The sequence below is a fragment of the Balaenoptera musculus genome, chromosome 15, assembly GCF_009873245.2.
Source record: "Balaenoptera musculus isolate JJ_BM4_2016_0621 chromosome 15, mBalMus1.pri.v3, whole genome shotgun sequence".
NCBI classification, from domain to species: Eukaryota; Metazoa; Chordata; class Mammalia; order Artiodactyla; family Balaenopteridae; genus Balaenoptera; species Balaenoptera musculus.
Genome location: NC_045799.1, coordinates 51,308,258 through 51,328,528, shown reverse-complemented (window position 1 = coordinate 51,328,528; position 20,271 = coordinate 51,308,258). Strand labels below are relative to the sequence as shown.

Below are 20,271 nucleotides of genomic sequence, written 5' to 3'. Positions count from 1 at the left end.
AAGTGCACACCTGCTTGCTTTACTGGCTGCTTTCAGCCACAGCTGAGCGTTCTGTTTACTCAGGTATTAGGCAGTGCCCACCCAGTCTGTCTTTCCGGAACCAGCTCACATCCCACCTCTTTCATGAGACCTTTGGACAAGGAAAGAAATGCAATCTCCTGGGAGAAGTGTTTGATGGAAGAGGACAGAGTGGCTTTTCCTGGAGAAGCCGGGGAATCTGGGTCAGGACTCTCCTCCCCCCTTCCCCACAGCCTCAGACAGCACTCTGTCCCGCTACCACTTATACTCGCTGAACCCCTTCAGGGTACTTGGTCTGTGCTCAGCAGCCGAACACACACAGGAGCCATGGTGCCAAGGCTCCATGCCAGTCTGGAGCAGGAGACGAACGGATGATCACAGCGTGGGATATGAGGCCTTGGAAGCTGGGGGTGGAGGAGGGGCAGGGGTGATGTGCACAGGAAGAGGAGTGGGTAGAGCAGAGCAAGCTTGGAACTTGCTCCCCAGATGCCCCATGTTCCCACACCAGAGGACAGAAGAATCCACAGGACCCCTAAGGGTTTTCAGTCTTCTTCACCTCACTTTTGTTTCCATTGGTTACTGTTTCCCGATTTGGTACTTTGTTGTCCTCCCCCTGCACTGTTACTTTCTTTGTTGCTGGTCTCCCCAGGGCAGAGGTGCACTCTCTGTGTTAGATTTTGGTGGCATTAGCTTCACCAGTGAGTGAGTAAGTCACGCTCTCGCTACCCTGTGACGCTGCGTGTCTGTGGAGTCCAAGCGGCACCCTGACCAGTCTCTCAGTTGTCCTCTATCTTGCTCCTATGTCCTTACCACTCTTTTTATTTATTCAGAGGTAAAGTTTTCTTGTTTTTCAGGAAATAGGCGTTCTTCTCTTGGCTCTGCTGCAGCCATGCCATCCCTCACCCCCACCCACTGCCCTGGCAGTAAGAGCCCCTGGGCCCAGAGGGGTGATAAGCCACTCCCAGAGGGTGTGAGAAGAGCCCATTTCCCATTGGGCTTCAGGAAGGTGAGAGAACTCACTGGAAGAGTCTAGATTTTGGGGAGCTCAGGCAAGTTCCTGACTGGAATAAGATGGCAGTTGAAGGCCTGGGGGTGAATGAGAAAGAAATTCAAGGGTGGAAGGGTGCAGAGGGGAGAGTAAGGAAAAGTGAAGCAGGCTGGGAGCCTGAGGCATCCCCCACTCGGAGAGAAAGGAAGAGGAGCCTACAGAGGAGGCAGATGAGGGGCCATGGGGGGCCTGGTGCAGTGGGGAGAAGGGGGCAGGGGACACTGAGATGCCTCAGAGAAGTCACAGGAAAAATGGACGGAGTGGGTGTGGCAGCCAGGCATGTGACAACGCTGTACTTTTGGTGAGTGGTGAGGGGAGGTAGGGAGTACAGGCAGGGATGGTAGACACCACTTTCCCAGAGCTGAGCTGAGAAGGGAGGGAGAGAACTACCTGCAAAGGAGAAGCCGAATGGGGCTTTGTAGAGGGGCTGGTGTGACCATGCTGCAGGGAGAAAGGCTATTGGGCAGGGCACTTCTCGGAGGAGAGCCCTCGTGACAAAGGTACACGGCCACGTCCATCTGCACTCAGGCCGGATGGTCTGAGCTCACAGGCTTAGCTCAGTGCTTCTCACGCCTGAGCTGCATCAGAAGCACCTGTTAACACAGATTGCTGGTCCTCACCCCCCAGACTTCTGATTCAGTGGGTTTGGGGTGGGGCCTGAGAATATGCATTTCTAACAAGTTTCTGGATGATGTGGATGCTTCTGGTCAGAAACTCCACTTTGAGAACTTCTGCCTGAGTTGAATGCTGGCTCTACCATCTGTTGACCATGGAAAGTTGCCGGATATCTCTAAGTCTCAGCTTACTCTTCTGGGCAATGGGATAATAATCATGTCCACATCATGGGTTGACGGAGGGCCACATACAGGCTCACCCCTAACATTCGCGTGGGCCAGGGCAGAGAACGCATGGAGCCCCACAAATCCAAATATTGAAAAATGGTGCCTTAAGTTTGCAAACTTGTCAATCTCTTCTCTCCTCCTACCTTCAGAAGTACAGCATCATTACAACCATGGTCACCCCCAGACCTCCATACTCCTGACAGGACATGGCAGGTGTTGTTCCTCTGAGGCTGCTTCTATGGCCAGGTCTCAGTGAGGCTGAAAGCCACCCAGGTGGGACTCGAGGGGATCCTTTTCCACAGAAATGCACCTGGGTCCTCCATCAGGCCTCTAAGGTGAGTGGCCTCAATCTGGCAGAGAGCTGCCCCCACCCCTCCACCCCCAAGCTGAGCTCACTGGGTCCTCAAGTTGCCTCTGTAACCCTTGCAGCCCATGGCAGGCTGTGTGCACCTGGGCTAACCTGGCACTGGGAACTCTTTATTACAGCAAGACAGCCTTTGAGGGAAGTGGTGAGGGAGGCTGGGAGGGAGGCCAGGAGGAAGACCAGGAGGAAGACCTGAAGGGAGGTGGCATGGGAGGCCAGGAGGGAGGCTGGGAGGAAAGGTGGGAGAAAGGCTGGGAGGAAGATGGAGTGGGAGGTGGAGTGAGAGGTGGAGAGGGAGGCTGGGAGGGACGTTGGGAGGGAGTCAGGGAGGGAGGTTGGGAAGAAGGTGGAGAGGGAGGTGGAAAAGGTAACAAGGGGCCTGCTGGTTCTGCCTTCGCTTGTTTGTTTTCCCCTTGGTTGGGGGGCACAGGGCAGGTGAAGCTCAGGAAGATGTCCTCCAGAGAGATCTGGTTGACTGAGTAGTCTTCCAACATGTACTTTTTCTTGGCTTGCTCCAAAATGCCAAACACCTGTGGGAAAGGAGGAGGCTGCTATAGATGATGGGCACAGGGAAGGGGAGAGGAGGCAACAGGGGCTGGAAAGAGGAAGGGTCTTTGGGGTTGTTACAAAGCCCCCCAAAGACCCATCCCTCTCTCAGCTGCTTCCAGACCACCTCTCAAGAAGTCAGTCCTACAGAATTGAGCTCTCTGTGATTTTAGGGAAAGGGACCCTGGCTGGGAGTGGTGCCAGAAGGCAGAGGCCCCAGCTGGGTCCCTGGATTGCTGTGTGACCCTGGGCATATGGTGTCCCCTCTCTGGGTCTGCTCGCCTCTCTGTGAAATGAGGGGGCAGGAGGAGCTGACCTCCGAGGTCCCTTCCAACTCAAACATTCTTATTTTCTATGAAATCCACGTGAATGTTGCAGCAGCACTGAATAAGACTTCCACCCGAAAGAGAGAACACCAGAAAGTGGGTGACATCAGAGTTGTGCTCCCTCTGATGCCCAGGTATGTGCTCACCTTCGCCCAGCTGAGGTCATTGCCAGGCAGGTGGTAATGGACCATCCCTTGGTGCTCATCTTCCAGGATGCTGCCTGCACAGTGTCCCCATGAGGGCCGGGCTGGACGGCCAGGGGAGGGAGGCCCAGGCCCCTGGAATCGTGGCCCTCGTCCCAGAGGTCAGGGATGGACATACGCACAGATGACCTCTGCACAGCAGCACATACCTGGGAAGGTCAGGTCCACGAATGCCTTGAACTCTTCCAGGGCCTCCTGCTGCCTGTCACTCCAGATCTTGGCCCATAGGGAGTAGCCACTGCCAAACTTGCTCTTGAGGTGATGTGGGCTGCCCAGGCACTTGAACTGACGCTGCACCATGATGGCCAGCCGGGTGCACAAGGCCTCACAGTCCTCCATGCTGGGGAGAGGGGGTGGAGGCCTGACAAAAGGCTGGGAGATGCTGATATCCGCCATCCACGTCAAAGTCTTGTGCAGATGGGAAGGTGTTGATGCCCAGATCAGGCTGTTCCTGATTCCCATGCTCAGGGTGTGGCCCACATGGTAGAGCCTGGGGACTCTCCTCACAGACTCTTACCAGATGCTGACAGGTCTTCTCTCCACCCAGCCCCTCCCAGCCCAGCCCTCCCACAGCCCCGGTCCTGGCTTTACCTGTGGGAGGTGATGACAATGGCCTTGCCAGACTTGCGGGCCCTCGCGACGGTGCCCCAGAGCAGGCTCCGGGCCACGGGGTCCATGCCAGTGGTCGGCTCGTCCAGGAAGATAACCGTGGGCTCTCCAAGCAAGGCAATGCCGGCGCTCAGCTTCCGCTTGTTGCCACTGCTGGGGCAGAGGGTGAGAAGTTGGGTAATTGGCAACCTTAAGTTTCCAGTAGTACAATCCTCCCCCCTTTTTTCTTCTCTATTAAGAAAGTGCTCACGCCCCCTGGTGGGGCATTCAGTAACATGGCCCACCACCCTCCCCCAGGGGTGCACTGTGACTTGGCTGTCCACTCAGCATCTAAACCATTCTGCTGGACACAGGGATCGGTCCAGGGTGAGCACATGGTCCATGAATCTCCTTTGAGGGTCTCTATGCGTGTTAGGGGGATAAGAGCATAGGGCCGTTTTAGCTAACTTTATTTAATGAACACATAGCATTTACAATGTACAAGGCACGCTTCTAAACATCCCAGGTGTTAACTCATTTAATCATCAAAAGATGCAAGGAAACACAAAAACATGCTTGAAACTGAAGTCAACAGAGGAAAGAGACAGGGCGACATCATCTAACCGCCTCTGACTTCCCTGTCCCGGGATTGGGGTACTGCTGCCAGCCTGCAGGGGCGCTGTGCACAACTCGAGGGGTGGCCTGGGATTCCGGACATGTGTGGCCTTGCTTTGTTTAAGCTAACTGGAGTTGGGTTAGGATCACTGGCAACATAAGACTGAGGAATCCCCCAGGCTTCTCAGCAGAACAACAGCTCAGATGCCTCACACAGAGCGGGATAAGGTAGTGTGTGCTTGAAATGCAAGTCTACCAAAAATCAGAAGCCCTTTGTGAAGCGACAGGAAGAATAACACCAATGGTGCAGCAGCCCGTCCTCAGCCACATAACTGCCTGAGGCCAAGAGGACGCTGTGCCTTGGGGCAGCCCAGGCCATTGACCCATTCTTACAGGGGAGGGAGGCCACCTCCCCAAAAATCCACGCAGTGGCATGGACCACAAAACTACCCCAAGCACGGAGCTGACACGCCTTGCCCTACCCCTCAGCACTGAGAAGAACCACAACACATCTTATTACCGGAGGGGGAAGGGCCGAGGGAGCCCCAAGTCTCACCTGTAGGTCTTCACCAGGTTGTCGGCGTACATGTACATGAGTAAATCATCAAGAATTTGGTCCACACAGGCACTGATGTGGCGCTCGGGGATGCCCCGGAGCCGGGCATACATGACCAGTGTCTCCTTGCCCGTCATGTGGTCCAGCAGGGCATCAAAATGGGGACAGTAGCCGATCCACTGCCGCACCTGGGGTTGGAACACAGCCCAAGGGGGAGGTGTGTCAGAAGGAAAGCTACCAATTGGGCAGGGGCCTGGACCCTGCCTCTGCCCTGTGCACCCCCACGTGTGCCACATGAACAGACGTGTGCCATGGGGTGCCATGGTCCAACAGTGACGTTCAGGAGTCTGGATGCAGCACTTGCTGGTGGCGTGAACCCCAGTTCTGGAGGGTGCATGTGGGGCTGGAGTGCTTATTTCCTGCCTGCCTGGCAGGAAACCTCAGTGCCCAGTGCTCCCTACCTCTTGTCACCTTCCAAGTATATGGTCAGCAGAAGACGCTTTATTTTTTCCCCTTTGAACACATTTTCTATTAGACATGTAACCCACGAATAGATTTTCTTTGTAAGGCTGCTGGAGTCTCTTGCCAGGGCACGCCCCGGGCAGTGCAGTCACATGGGGGTGCACTTCCAAACTTTTGCATGGCTGGGTGCTCCCCATAGGGGACCAACTGTGTTACAAAGAGTATCATCCTTTATCTACCATTCTGCAACTTGCTTTTTTAACTCGCCATTATGTCTTAAAGATCTTCCTTGGTCAGTAAATACAAACCTGTATTGGCTGTACTGCGTGGCTTGTGGTATCTTAGTTCCCCAACCAGGGACTGAACCTGCGTCCTCGGCAGTGAAAACGCGGAGTCCTAACAACTGGACCTCCAGGGAATTCCCTTCTGCCCATTTTTTAATCAGGTTGTTTGTTTTTTTGATATTGAGTTGTATGAGCTCTTTATATATTTTGGATATTAACTCCTTATCAGTCATAACACTTGCAAATATTTTCTCCCATTCAGTAGGTTGCCTTTTCATTTTGTCGATGGCTTCCTCTGCTGGGCAAAAGTTTTTAAGTTTAATCAGGTCCCATTTGTTTATTTTTCCTTTTGTTTCCCTTGCCGTAGGAGACAGATTCAAAAAAGATACTGCTATGATTTATGTCAAAGAGTGTTCTATGTTCTCTTCTAGGAGTTTTTTTTTTTTTTTTAAACACTGGGTTTATTTATTTATTTATATTTAATTATTTATGGCTGTGTTGGGTCTTCGTTTCTGTGCGAGGGCTTTCTCTAGTTGCGGCAAGTGGGGGCCACTCTTCATCGCGGTGCGCGGGCCTCTCATCATCGTGGCCTCTCTTGTTGCGGAGCACAGGCTCCAGACGCGCAGGCTCAGCAATTGTGGCTCACGGGCCTAGTTGCTCCGTGGCACGTGGGATCTTCCCAGACCAGGGCTCGAACCTGTGTCCCCTGCATTGGTAGGCAGATTCTCAACCACTGCGCCACCAGGGAAGCCCCTCTTCTAGGAGTTTTATGGTTTCTGCTCTTACATTTTATTTTATCTTTAATCCATTTTGAGTTTATTTTTGTAAATGGTGTGAGAAAATGTTCTAATTTCTTTTTTAGTATTTTATTGAAGTATAGTTGATTTACAATCTTGTGTTAGTTTCTGGTATACAGCAAAGTGATTCAGTTATACATATATATTCTTTTTCATCTTCTTTTCCATTGTGGTTTATTACAAGATGTTGAATATAGTTTCCTATGCTATACAGTAGGACATTGTTATTTATCTATTTTATATATAGTAGTTTGTATCTGAAAATGTTCTAATTTCACTCTTTTACACATTCTTTTACAGTTTTTCCAGCACCTTATTGAAGAGACTGTTTTTTCCTCTGTTATGTATTCTTGCCTCCTTTGTTGTAGATTAGTTGACCATAAGTGCATAGGTTTATTTCTGGGCTCTCTATTCTGTTCCATTGATCTATGTGTCTGTTTTTAGGCCAGTACCATACAGTTTTGATTATTGGAGCTTTGTAGTATAGTCTGAAGTCAGGGAACATGATACCTCCAGCTCTGTTCTTTTTTTTTTTAATATATAAATTTATTTATTTTTTATTTATTTATTTTTGGCTGCATTGGATCTTCGTTGCTGCATGTGGGCTTTCTATAGTTGCTGTGAGCGGGGGCTACTCTTCATTGCGGTGTGTGGGCTTCCCATTGCGGTGGCTTCTCTTGGTGCAGAGCATGGGCTCTAGGCACGTGGGCTTCAGTAGTTGCGGCACGCAGGCTCAGTAGTTGTGGCCTACGGGCTCTAGAGCGCAGGCTCAGTAATTGTGGCGCACGGGCTTAATTGCTCTGTGGCATGTGGGATCTTCCTGGACCAGGGATCGAACCCGTGTCCCCTGCATTGGCAGGTGGACTCTCAACCACTGCACCACCAGGGAAGCCCTCCAGCTCTGTTCTTTTTTCTCAAGACAGTTTGCTAAAATTAAAAAAAAATCATGAGTGGGTACTGAGTTTTTATCAATTGCTTTTTCAGCTTCTATTGATAAATATTTTTCTCCTTTCATCTGTGAAGGTAGTGCTTTACATTGGTGGATTTCCTACTGTTAAACCTTACATTTCTGGAATAAACCTCATGATTGTAATTTTTTTTCTTTCAATATACTGCTGAATTTGTATTGTTAAGATCTTATTTAGGGTATTTATGTTCCTGTATGAAATTGGCCTATGGCTCATGTTGGATACTGTCTTTGTCTGGTTTTTCACTTAAGATTGGGTAGCACTCTGTCTTCTCTCCTATGCTTCTGAAGTGGATATACAAGAAGGAAATAACTGTTTGGTGGTGGTTGGTATACTTGCCCATCAATCCCTTTTAGCCTAGACTCTTTTAAGAAGGGGTAGATCTTTAATCATTATTTCAATTTTACCTCCAGTTTTGGTCTATATAGGCTTTCTATTTCATGAACAAATTTTGGGATAGAAGGCTTGAAAATGTTATTATTTGATGCAAAGAAAATGAAGAAATGTGATGTTTCTTACACACCTGAGTTTGCAGTAAGCCTGTTGCCATGGTGGCTCATCTGGGATGGCCAAGGAGCCCTGCTCAGAGCATGGTGGCACCATGGACCAATGACAATCCCACAGTGGAGCTGAATGATTCTGAGTGAGTAACTCTGACAGAAACGCATGTGGACTCTCAGAAGTCACTGCTGATTTTTAGAATACTAGCAGATTCTGGTAAGAATGTATTTTAGGAAATGTGAAAGAATGCTTAAATATATTTGTACAGATAAAGGGTGGTAAGCAGAAGGCTCACAAAGGAAGAGAGCAAGGATGTACCTCTGTTAGAGTTTGCTGATGAGATTAATCCATGTGAGATTTCTAGGAGAAAATGGAGAAGTGGAGGAGCAGGTTTAACTATATTTAAATTCTATATTTCCAACTATGAATTTTCACAAATTGCCAGGAGGTGATGTGCAGATGGGTTCCAGGGAGACTGAAATCCAATTTCTTGCCAGCCAGGCAGGATGAAGGTCTTATAGGCAGATGCCACTTGATTTTAAATAATACAAAGAAATGTAACACTTCTTATCATTTGAGTTTATGGAGTAGGTTCATACTTTCTTGTCTGTGAGCTTCAGTAAATGTCTGTTGGATGGATGATTGATGACAATAAGGCCAGTGCGAGGGTCTCTCTACGACCATCTGCCCTTGCCCTGTCTTGTTTTGTCTTTTATTCCTTTGTTTGTTCATTTGTTCATTCCTTCCTTCTTTTTTACAACAGCTTATTGAGATATAATTCGCATACCATACAATTCATCCATTTACCACAATCACCCATCAGATGTGTTCAGTTCAATGGTTTTTAATGTAGTCACAGTGGTGGTCCATGATCACAATCAAACTTACAGCATTTCCTCACTCCTCCGCAGAACAACCTCAAATCCATGAACAGTTACTGCCGCCTTTCCCCACTAGTCTACTTACTGTCTCCATAGATTTGCCTGTTCTGGATATTCCATACAAACAGAATCACACAATCTGTGGCCTTTCGTGACTTGCTTCTTTCACTTAGCATCATGTATTTAAGGTCCATCCATATTGCAGCGTGTGTGAGTGCTTCATTCATTTTTATGGTTTTTTTTTTAATTAATTAATTTATTTTTGGCTGTGTTGAGTCTTCATTGCTGCGCACAAGCTTTCTCTAGCTGTGGCAAGCGGGGGCTACTCTTTGTTATGGTGTGCGGGCTTCTCATTGTGGTGGCTTCTCTTGTTGTGGAGCACGGGCTCCAGGCATGCGGGCTTCAGTATTTGTGGCACACAGGCTCAGTAGTTGTGGCTCGTGGGCTCTAGAGTGCAGGCTCAGTAGTTGTGGTACATGGGCTTAGTTGCTCCATGGCATGTGGGATCTTCCTGGACCAGGGCTCGAACCCGTGTCCCCTGCCTTGGCAGGCAGATTCTTAACCACTGCACCACCAGGGAAGTCCCCTTTTTATGGTTGAATAATATCCTACTGCATGGATAGATCACATTTTGTTTATCCATTCATCTGTTTGTTGGTGGACATTTGGGCTGATTCCACCTTTTGGCTACTGTGAAAAACGCTGCTATGAACATTCATGTACAAATTTTTGTGTGAATGTAACTTTTCAGTTCTCTTGGATATATACCTAGGAGTGAAATTGCTGGGTCATATGGTAACTCTGTGTTTAACCTATCTTCTCTAATAATCTTAATCTTTTAATTGGAGTCTTTAGTCCATTTATATATAATGCAATTATTAATATATTTGGATTTAAATCTACCATCTTATTAGGGCTACCTACTTGTCCCATGTGTTCTATGTTCCTTTTTCTCTCACACTTATTGTCCTCTATTGACTATTTTTTATAATCCACAGGGCTGCCTGAGTGTCTTTTTTTTTCTTTAAATATTTATTTATTTTATTTTTCGGCTGTGTCAGGTCTTAGTTGCAGCACGTGGGATCTTTCCTTGTGGTGTGCGGGCTTCTCTCCATAGTTGTGGCAACGGGCTCAGTAGTTGTGGCACAAGGCAGATTCTTTTTTTTTTTTTTTTTTTATTTTATTTTTTTTATTCACACACACACACACTGTATTTTATTTTTACAAGACATAAATAGACTGACACCAAGCATTGTACATGGATGACCACAACAAAAGCAACAATGATTGCAATTACCAAACATGAAACACACTCATACTATGTCATAATATTGACATTCAGTCCAGTAATCCTCCACTGTAACAGCTCCTTTACTTTGCAGTGAAAATTGATTCGTATATTCTTTGCCTCTGAGTCCTTGTGGGATTTTTTTTTTTTTTTAAATTCAGACAGAAAGTCACAAAAATTATACTCATCCTCATCAGTTCACTCAGTCCCATGTAATTAATTTTTTGTTCATACAAGGCAGATTCTTAACCACTGGACCACCAGGGAAGTCCCCTGAGTGTCTTCATGACATGGCTGCTAGCTTCCCTCAGAGTGAGTGATGTGAAGGGGAGAGTGTACTCAAAACATAAGCTGCAGTGTCTTTCATAACCCAATCTCAGAAGTGACATGCCATCTCTTCTACAGTATTCTGTCAGTCACACAGACCAACCCTGGTACAATCTGGGAGGGGACTACTCAAGGTTGTAAATATCAGGAGGGGGTTTTTACGGACTGTCTTGAAGGTATACCACAATGTCTCTTACCTTCTTTCGTATATTTTCTACCCTGTTGACTCTCAGTGCTTCATTCTAAATTATTTTTGTGGGGGGAGTTGTCTTTTAGGTACATGTGCCTGGTTATTTTTTTAATGTACACCAAACATTGCACTGGCAAAATTGTAGAAATCATATGAGGCCTATGATGATGGCATCTTCCACCAGACTTCTCTTTACATTTGCTCCTGCCAGGTGCCTGGGAGCACTGGTGATTTAGGGTCACATCAATTCCATTTCAGGGACTGATAAGAGTCCAAGTTGTTTTGCAATCCTGTGTGAACTTGTCTAAGTATAGTTCATCCCTGCACTTAGGATGCAGCCCTTTGGGGTCCCAACTCAAAGAAAGGATGCTTTCACCAGGCCTCCCCCTGCCCCAGAGGGCTCATCCTGAACTCCAGTGCCTGCCACTTCAACACCAAGAGCAACACTCAGCTCTCAGCAACCCAGCCTGGAATTGGCCATCTCCCTGGGCCTCTGTCCCCTCCTACCTCTTGGCTCGTAAGTCTTCACTGTTTTGTTAGCTCTCTGAATCCTTTGAAGACATGTTTTAAAACTTTGGTCCTGTTTTTCTAGTTACTAATGATCATCAGGAAGGGGATTAGAGTTACCTGATTTGCCATTACCAAAAGACTTGTCCATATTTATTAAAATAACAAAAAATTAAAATTAATATCAAATGTTTCATAGCCATGAGAGACTTATACTGGTTATGATTGTTCAACCAGGCTATGTATACCACAAGGTTGATAGAGACTGGTAATTAAGAGTGTGGATTCTGACACACTAGCCTGTGTCAGTTCTTCTGTTTTCTCTCTAAACTTTATTTTAGAGAGTACAGGGCACAGTAAAGCTGGTTTGATAAACTCCTCGGTGCTAGTATGGTTCATGCTGTGAACAGTGCAACTTTGATTAGGCCTCTGTAGTTCGGTCTCCTCATATGCCTGTCATTGAATCCACTGTACACTGACCACCACCTCTGTCATTACACTTACCTCACTGCATGGAAATGGCTGGTTCACATGACCATGAGCTCCTTGCAAGTGAGAATCACTCGGCCTAGCACAATTGCTGGCATATACTAGGCATTCAAAAATTGTTTCATTGAATTGGTGCCAATAATTGAAGTAGACTTCAATAAGAAGGTCAGGGGGCTTCCCTGGTGGCACAGTGGTTGAGAATCCACCTGCCAATGCAGGGGACATGGGTTTGAGCCCTGGTCCAGGAAGATCACACATGCCGCAGAGCAACTAAGCCTGTGGGCCACAACTGCTGAGCCTGCACTCTAGAGCCCATGAGCCACAACTACTGAGCCCGTGTGTGTGCCTAGAGCCGGTGCTCCGCAACAGGAGAAGCCACGGCAATGAGAAGGAGCCTGCGCACCAAAACAAAGAGTAGCCCCTGCTCACCGCAACTAGAGAAAGTCCAAGCAGCAATGAAGACCCAATGCAGCCAAAAATAAATAAATAAATAAATAAATTTATAAAAATAAAGAAAATTTTAAAAAAAAGTTCAGGTTTGAGGGTTATATATTAAATTTGAGTTTAAAATGGGAGAAAGTCTGAGTAAGGCTGTCTAGAAGGCATGTATAAGTAGGTCTGAAACACAGGACTGGGATTGGGCTGAGGATGCGGCTACTTGGGAGATGTCAGCTGACAAGATAATGGGAGTCAGCGTAAGGAATGAGATCAGGCGGGGACAGTGTGTAGAAGGAGAAAGCCAGTGGGCTGATGTTGCAGTCCTGAGGAGCACCACAGTCTAACGGGCTAGATGAAGAAGATCTACCAAGTGGGTCTAAGAAAGAAGTGTCAGTGATAGAGAAGAGCCAGACGAGAGGGGAAGCTATAGAAGTAAACAAAGGAAGGCAAGAATTTGAAGGAGAAAAAGGCCTGCATTAAGAAATGCTGCAGAACTACTGAGCCTGCGCTCTAGAGCCCGTGCTCTGCAACAAGAGAAGCCACCGCAATGAGAAGCCCCTGCACCGCAACAAAGAGTAGCCCCTGCTCGCTGCAACTAGAGAAAGCCCGCGCACAGCAATGAAGACCCACTGCAGCCAAAAATAAATAAATTAAATAAATTAATTTTAAAAAAAAAAGAAATTTTGCAGAGAAGGCAAGGAAGCTGACTGAAAGTTAGGAGTAGCCTTGACTTGGTGAGTGCAATGGGCATGGGGCCAGGGAGAACAGATTCCAGGGCTGTTTGGAAGGGAGCATCCATGGACTAAGGTCGCCGACTAGACGTCTTGAGTGGTGCCTTGGACAGCTGTAGATGTGTGCCACTCCCACAGGAAGCACAGGGGGAGGGGGAAGAAGAGGTTGGGGGTGTGTGGGGACAGCTGATGGCTTTGGGGGTCCATTGGGCTTCAGGTGCCTTGCGTTTCAGGGACATTTTAGAGGCAATGTTGAGTAAGCAGCTTGATATATGATCTAAAGCTCAGAGAAGAGGTCTAGGATGGAGCTATGGATTTGGGAGTCAGAGATAAACCTGATACCTGGAATTTTCAAAGATCAATTCCATTCCAGTTCCCTTTCCCCAACCCTGTGTAACACCCCTAGGTGTATTTCAGTGCCCCCCTCTTCCTGATACACCCACACCATCCCCAGGTTCATGCCTCCCTCGTCTCAGGTCACAGCCTACCTTCCCCAAGTCAGACCTGATGCTGAGGGCGTTGACAAAGGCATCCCCAGAGGTGATACACTCTTCCCCAGTCAGCATTTTGAAAATGGAAGTTTTCCCAGCTCCATTGAGGCCAAGAAGGCCAAAGCATTCTTCTGCTTGAACAGTGAAGGAAACCTTGTTCACAGCCAGTGGGGGTAACTTCTTGGCATAGACCTGAGATACACAAGACAGAAGACACACAGTGAGGAGGCCTGGAGTGAGCAGTCTGGAGTTAACTGTTGCATACCAGTTCTGGGACAGGTTGAGCTGCCCTCAGGGCCTAGGGGCTCCAATGTAGCCAGGCTTGAATCTGCCTTCTCCTCCCAGCTGCTGCTCCCAGCAGGTCTAGTGAGGTTTTCTCTCCTGTCCCTGCAAACTGAGACCCTAGTTCTCTAAGATAAGCCTCTTCCCTCTGTCCTTGAAGCAAAGAAAACCCCTTTGACGTTGCCTCAATTGGTTTTGGGGCTGGTTTTTTTGTTTGTTTTTTTTTTTAACCACCAGGAACTATAGGGAAACAACTCTCTCTGTCTGTCTCTCTGTCTCTCTCCCTCTCTCTCCATATGTGTGCGTGTGTGTGTGTGTATATATATATATCAAATGGAAACCTCTCTCTGAGTCTTTCTCCACCAAAACTCACCTGAATCCTTTGCCAGTACAGTAGTCCCCCCTTATCCACAGGGGATATGGTCCAAGACCCACAGTGGGTGCGTGAAACGGTGGATAGCACAGAACCCTATATATACTATATTTTTTCCTATACATACATACCTATGACAAAGTTTAACTTATAAATTAAGCACAGGGACTTCCTTGGTGGCGCAGTGGTTAAGAATCCGCCTGCCAATGCAGGGGACACGGGTTTGAGCCCTGGTCTGGGAAGATCCCACATGCCACGGAGCAACTAAGCCCGAGCGCCACAACTACTGAGCCTGTGCTCTAGAGCCCGCGAGCCACAACTACTGAGCCCGAGTGCCACAACTACTGAAGCCTGTGTGCCTAGAGACCGTACTCCGCAACAAAGAGAAACCCTCACAATGAGAAGCCCGCGCACTGCAACGGAGAGTATCCCTCGCCCCCTGCAACTAGAGAAAGCCTGTGCACAGCAACGAAGAACCAATGCAGCCAAAAATAAAAAAATAAAATAAATTTTTAAAAAACAAACAAAAACAAACAAAAAAAATTAAGCACAGTAAGAGAATATCCGAATTGCCAGCATCACTACTCTTGCGCTTTGGGATCATTATTAAATGAAATAACAATTACTTGAACACAAGCACTGTGATAGTGCAACAGTTGATCGGATAACTGAACTGGCAACTAAGTGATTAAATGGTGGATAAGCTGGACAAAGGGAGGGAGCGGGACGGCTCCAGAGTCAGTCCCACTACTCAGAACAGCGCATAATTTAAAACTTTGACATTTCTGGAATTTTCCATTTAATATTTTTGGACCACAATTGACTGCAGGTAGCTGAAACCTCAGAAAGCAAACCTGCTGGTAAAGGGGTACTACTGTACTCCAAGCCAGCAGGCAGGTCCTGGAGCCATGGTGGCTGCTTTCTTATGCAAAGGGCCCCCAAGGGTAATGGTCTTTGCTTTCGAAGCCATGTCGAACTTTACCTCAGACACTCCTTTAAGAACCAGTGGATTTTTCTTACAAAAATTTTCCAAAAAGGTCTCGATCATTTTCTCTTCTTCTTCCACATCTTGGTCTCCAGGCGTGGACTCCGCACTGTGCAAAACTACCTGCTTTCCCGAGACAAGGATGGCAGGTGTAAGTGCTTTTGCGAGGGTAGTAGGTAGAGGTCAAGGGGCCCACAGGGACTTGGTCCTCCCTGGGAAGGCCTTGAAGTCGCCCCGGCCGTGCTCAGTTCCTGCACGCACACCCGTTCTCAGGGTCAGCCACAGGCAAGACTGAATGCGTGCTGACATGACCGTGATATGGTGGACAAGGAAACTTTATGGAGCACTGGTTTTTTTTTTTTTGGTGGAGATTTGAGTTTATCTTTGAGAGTAGGTTTGCTTTTTTTAAAGCATAGTGTTTTTTTGTTTTTTTTAAACTTTGGGTTTATTTATTTATTTATTTATTTATTTATTTATTTATTTATTTATTTATTTATGGCTGTGTTGGGTCTGTGTTTCTGTGCAAGGGCTTTCTCTAGTTGCGGCAAGTGGGGGCCACTCCTCATCGCGGTGCGCGGGCCTCTCACTATCGCGGCCTCTCTTGTTGCGGAGCACAGGCTCCAGACGCGCAGGCTCAGTAGTTGTGGCTCACGGGCCCAGTTGCTCCGCGGCATGTGGGATCCTCCCAGGCCAGGGCTCGAACCCGTGTCCCCTGCATTGGCAGGCAGATTCTCAACCACTGCACCACCAGGGAAGCCCGGCATTGGCTTTTAAGGAAAATAAAAAGACCTGAAGCCTGGAGATGTCAAGATATAACAAATCCCATTTTCTACAGAATTTCCTTTGTCCTGGGGGGTAGGGGAAGGAGCTTTGCCTTTGGAAGATATTCAGGGCAAGAGCTGACACAACAGCCCTTTCTCCTATGTGGCTCCTGAATGACTGAGGCGAAGAGGTGTTCCAAGCTGACTAGTTTTAGGAAATCCAGGGTCTTGTTTCTACTCGGCTGGCCAGGGTTACAGGGGCCAAGCCAATGCTCTTCCCTCAACAGGGGATCCCAGGGATGGCCGTTACCTCTCTACCCTACGGGTGGATTATATGGTCTCCAAGACCTCGGATGCTGAGAATCAGGGCCACTGCAGATTGTAGGAAGGAAGCTATGGAGCCAGCCCCTTGACCTGTAATTGGAGACTTACACTTGGACCCACTCACCAATTTTTGCTTCCTGTTGAAGCCAGAAAACTTGGCTTTCAGTTCCCACAAGACATTGGTTTCAATGAGGAAAAGCAGGATGAGGTACACAGGTCCTGAGATGGCAAGGGCTATCAGATACTTCCCCATCCCTAGAGACTCCCAGGCATAGATGTTCTTTTGGACCACATATCCCTCTGCTAAAATGGGATAAACAGATATTATCAAATTACATATAGTAGGTCAATTCCTATTATAACAAATATCATTTAAAAGAAGCATTATTGTCATCAGTGTTGTTACCACATCCCAGCAGATGGGAAACATAATATTCTGTTTTCCTTGCTAGAACCAATGTCTTGCAAAAATAATGCAGTAAAGTAAAACACTGCTCCCTGTCCATATGACAGTTATTTGAAATGCAAAATATTTATATGCTTGGTTCTTTTATCAATCATTAATCACCCTGTAACTTCAACTGACCACTCATGTAAAAATACTCAGCAGCCTCTATTCTCCTATTTTAATCTGATTTGCCTTCAAATTTTCTTTTAAATACATGTATTTTTCTTTTTTCTTTTTTTTTTTTAATCAGTCATCATTTTTATACACATCAGTGTATATATGTCAATCCCAATCGCCCAATTCAGCACACCACCATCCCCACCCCACCACGGTTTTCCCCCCTTGGTGTCCATACGTTTGTTCTCTACATCTGTGTCTCAACTTCTGCCCTGCAAACCGGTTCATCTGTACCACTTTTCTAGGTTCCACATACATGCGTTAATATATGATATTTGTTTTTCTCTTTCTGACTTACTTCACTCTGTATGACAGTCTCTAGATCCATCCATGTCTCAATAAATGACTCAATTTCGTTCCTTTTTATGGCTGAGTAATATTCCATTGTATATATGTACCACATCTTCTTTATCCATTTGTCTGTTGATGGGCATTTAGGTTGCTTCCATGACCTGGCTATTGTAAATAGTGCTGCAATGAACACTGGGGTGCATGTGTCTTTTTGAATTACGGTTTTCCCTGGGTATATGCCCAGTAGTGGGATTGCTGGATCATATGGGAATTCTATTTTTAGTTTTTTAAGGAACCTCCATATTGTTCTCCATAGTGGCTGTATCAATTTACATTCCCACCAACAGTGCAAGAGGGTTCCCTTTTCTCCACACCCTCTCCAGCATTTGTTGTTTGTAGATTTTCTGATGATGCCCATTCTAACTGGTGTGAGGTGATACCTCATTGTAGTTTTGATTTGCATTTCTCTAATAATTAGTGATGTTGAGCATCTTTTCATGTGCTTCTTGGCCATCTGTATGTCTTCTTTGGAGAAATGTCTGTTTAGGTCTTCTGCCCATTTTTGGATTGGGTTGTTTGTTTCTTTAAAATTGAGCTGAATGAGCTGTTTATATATTTTGGAGATTAATCCTTTGTCCGTTGATTCGTTTGCAAATATTTTCTCCCATTCTGAGGGTTGTCTTTTCCTCTTGTTTATGGTTTTCTTTGCTGTGCAAAAGCTTTGAAGTTTCATTAGGTCCCATTTGTTTATTTTTGTTTTTATTTCCATTACTCTAGGAGGTGGATCAAAAAAGATCTTGCTGTGATTTATGTCAAAGAGTGTTCTTCCTATGTTTTCCTCTAAGAGTTTTATAGTGTCCGGTCTTACATTTAGGTCTCGAATCCATTTTGAGTTTATTTTTGTGTATGGTGTTAGGGAGTATTCTAATTTCATTCTTTTACATGTAGCTGTCCGGTTTTCCCAGCACCACTTATTGAAGAGACTGTCTTTTCTCCATTGTATATCTTTGCCTCCTTTGTCATAGATTAGTTGACCATAGGTGCGTGGGTTTATCTCTGGGCTTTCTATCTTTTTTTTTTTTAAATTATTTATTTATTTATTTATTTTTGGCTGTGTTGGGTCTTTGTTTCTGTGCGAGGGCTTTCTCCAGTTGGGCAAGCGGGGGCCACTCTTCATCGCGGTGCGCGGGCCTCTCACTGTCGTGGTCTCTCTTGTTGCGGAGAACAGGCTCCAGACGCGCAGGCTCAGTAATTGTGGCTCACGGGCGTAGTTGCTCCGCGGCATGTGGGATCTTCCCAGACCAGGGCTCGAACCCGTGTCCCCTGCACTGGCAGGCGGACCCTCAACCACTGCGCCACCAGGGATGGGCTTTCTATCTTGTTCCATTGATCTATGTTTCTGTTTTTGTGCCAGTACCATATTGTCTTGATTACTGTAGCTTTGTAGTAGAGTCTGAAGTCAGGGAATCTGATTCCTCCAGCTCCGGTTTTTTCCCTCAAGACTGCTTTGGCTATTCGGGGTCTTTTGTGTCTCCATACAAATTTTAAGATGATTTGTTCTAGTTTATTTTTATTAAAATATTTATTTAGGCTGCGCCAGGTCTTAGCTGCGGCACATGGTATCTTCGTTGTGGCATGTGGGATCTTTAGTTGTGATATGCGGACCCTTAGTTGCAGCATGCGGGATCTAGTTCCCTGACCAGGGATCAAACATGGGCCCCCTACATCGGGAGCGTGGAGTTTTACCCACTGGACCACCAGGGAAGTCCCAAAATACATGTATTTTAAAATTATACAGTAAATACACACTCATTGGAAAGAAGAAACATGTATGAGGTAGAAAGTCAAGGTACTTCTCCTTTCCCCACAACTATTGTTACAGTTTTGTATATAATCCTTCCATACCTTCTGGATATAATCTTTTAAAATACAGGTAGAATGATACTATGCATTATCTTCTCCAATTCCTTTGTTTCATTTACTAATATGTAACAGACATTGGCCATATCAGGACATATAGATCAAAATAATACAGATCTCTGGCAAAGGTAAATACATGGACAATTGTAGCAACTAGTATTGTTGTAACTTTGGTACGTAACTCCACTTTTTGTTTTCTATATGACTTAAGAAACTAATGCATAAAAAACAATTATTAGTCTATGCTTCTGGACACATAATACATAAAGAGGTACTGTGACATCAGTAATTAAAAGAGAGTGGGGACAGGGCTGTATAGGAGTAGTTTTTATATGTTTTTGAAGTTAAACTGATATAAATTCAAATTAGAATGTTGTAACTTTAGGATGTTAAATGTAATTCCCATGGTAACCACAAAGAAAATAGCTGTAGAATATACTCAAAAGGAAACGAGAAAGGAATTAAAATGTTTCATATGAGGTACCTAGAGTAGTCAAACTCATAGAGACGGAAAGTGGAATGATAGCTGCCAGGGGCTGGGGGGAGGGAGACGGGTAGTTAGTGTTTCATGGATTCAGAGTTTCAGTTTTGCAAGTTGAAAAAAGTTCTGGAGATAATGGTTATGATGGTTGCACAACAATGTGAATGTACTTAATGCCACCGAACTGTACATGTAAAAATGGTTAAAATGGTAAACTTCGTATATATTTTTCCACAATTTAAGAAAATAATTAATTTTAAAAGGTGTTGAAAGGATGTGGATAAATTGGAGCCCTCATACATTGCTAGTGAAATGTAAAATGGTGCAGCCACTGTGAAAATAGTTTGGTGGTTCCTGAAAAAGCTAAATAAAGTCACCATAAGACCCAGCAAACCGGGGCTTCCCTGGTGGCGCAGTGGTTGAGAATCTGCCCCCCAATGCAGGGGACACAGGTTCAAGCCCTGGTCTGGGATGATCCCACATGCCACGGAGCAACTAGGCCCATGAGCCACAACTACTGAGCCAGCGCGTCTGGAGCCTGTGCTCCGCAACAAGAGAGGCCGCGATAGTGAGAGGCCCACGCACTGTGATGAAGAGTGGCCCCCACTCGCCGCAACTGGAGAAAGCCCTCACACAGAAACGAAGACCCAACACAGCCAAAAATAAATAAATAAATAAATAAATAAAGGAGTTCCTTTAAAAAAAAAAAAAAAAAAGACCCAGCAAACCCACTCCTAGGCATATACTCAAGATAACTGAAAACGTGTTC

At 46.2% G+C, this 20,271-nt stretch overlaps 1 protein-coding gene across 1 annotated transcript in view; it reads right to left on the bottom strand.

Annotated features, from left to right (window-relative positions):
- Window positions 1-273: 273 nt before the first annotated feature.
- Window positions 274-20,271, bottom strand: part of LOC118881627 (ATP-binding cassette sub-family A member 17-like) — a 78,106-nt gene continuing 58,108 nt past the window's right edge. Inside the window, 9 exon segments of the mRNA XM_036826752.1 lie at window positions 274-369; window positions 2,701-2,802; window positions 3,291-3,364; window positions 3,497-3,687; window positions 3,939-4,109; window positions 5,107-5,294; window positions 13,458-13,652; window positions 15,098-15,226; window positions 16,310-16,488. Of these exon segments, the coding sequence (XP_036682647.1) occupies window positions 274-369; window positions 2,701-2,802; window positions 3,291-3,364; window positions 3,497-3,687; window positions 3,939-4,109; window positions 5,107-5,294; window positions 13,458-13,652; window positions 15,098-15,226; window positions 16,310-16,488 (1,325 nt within the window).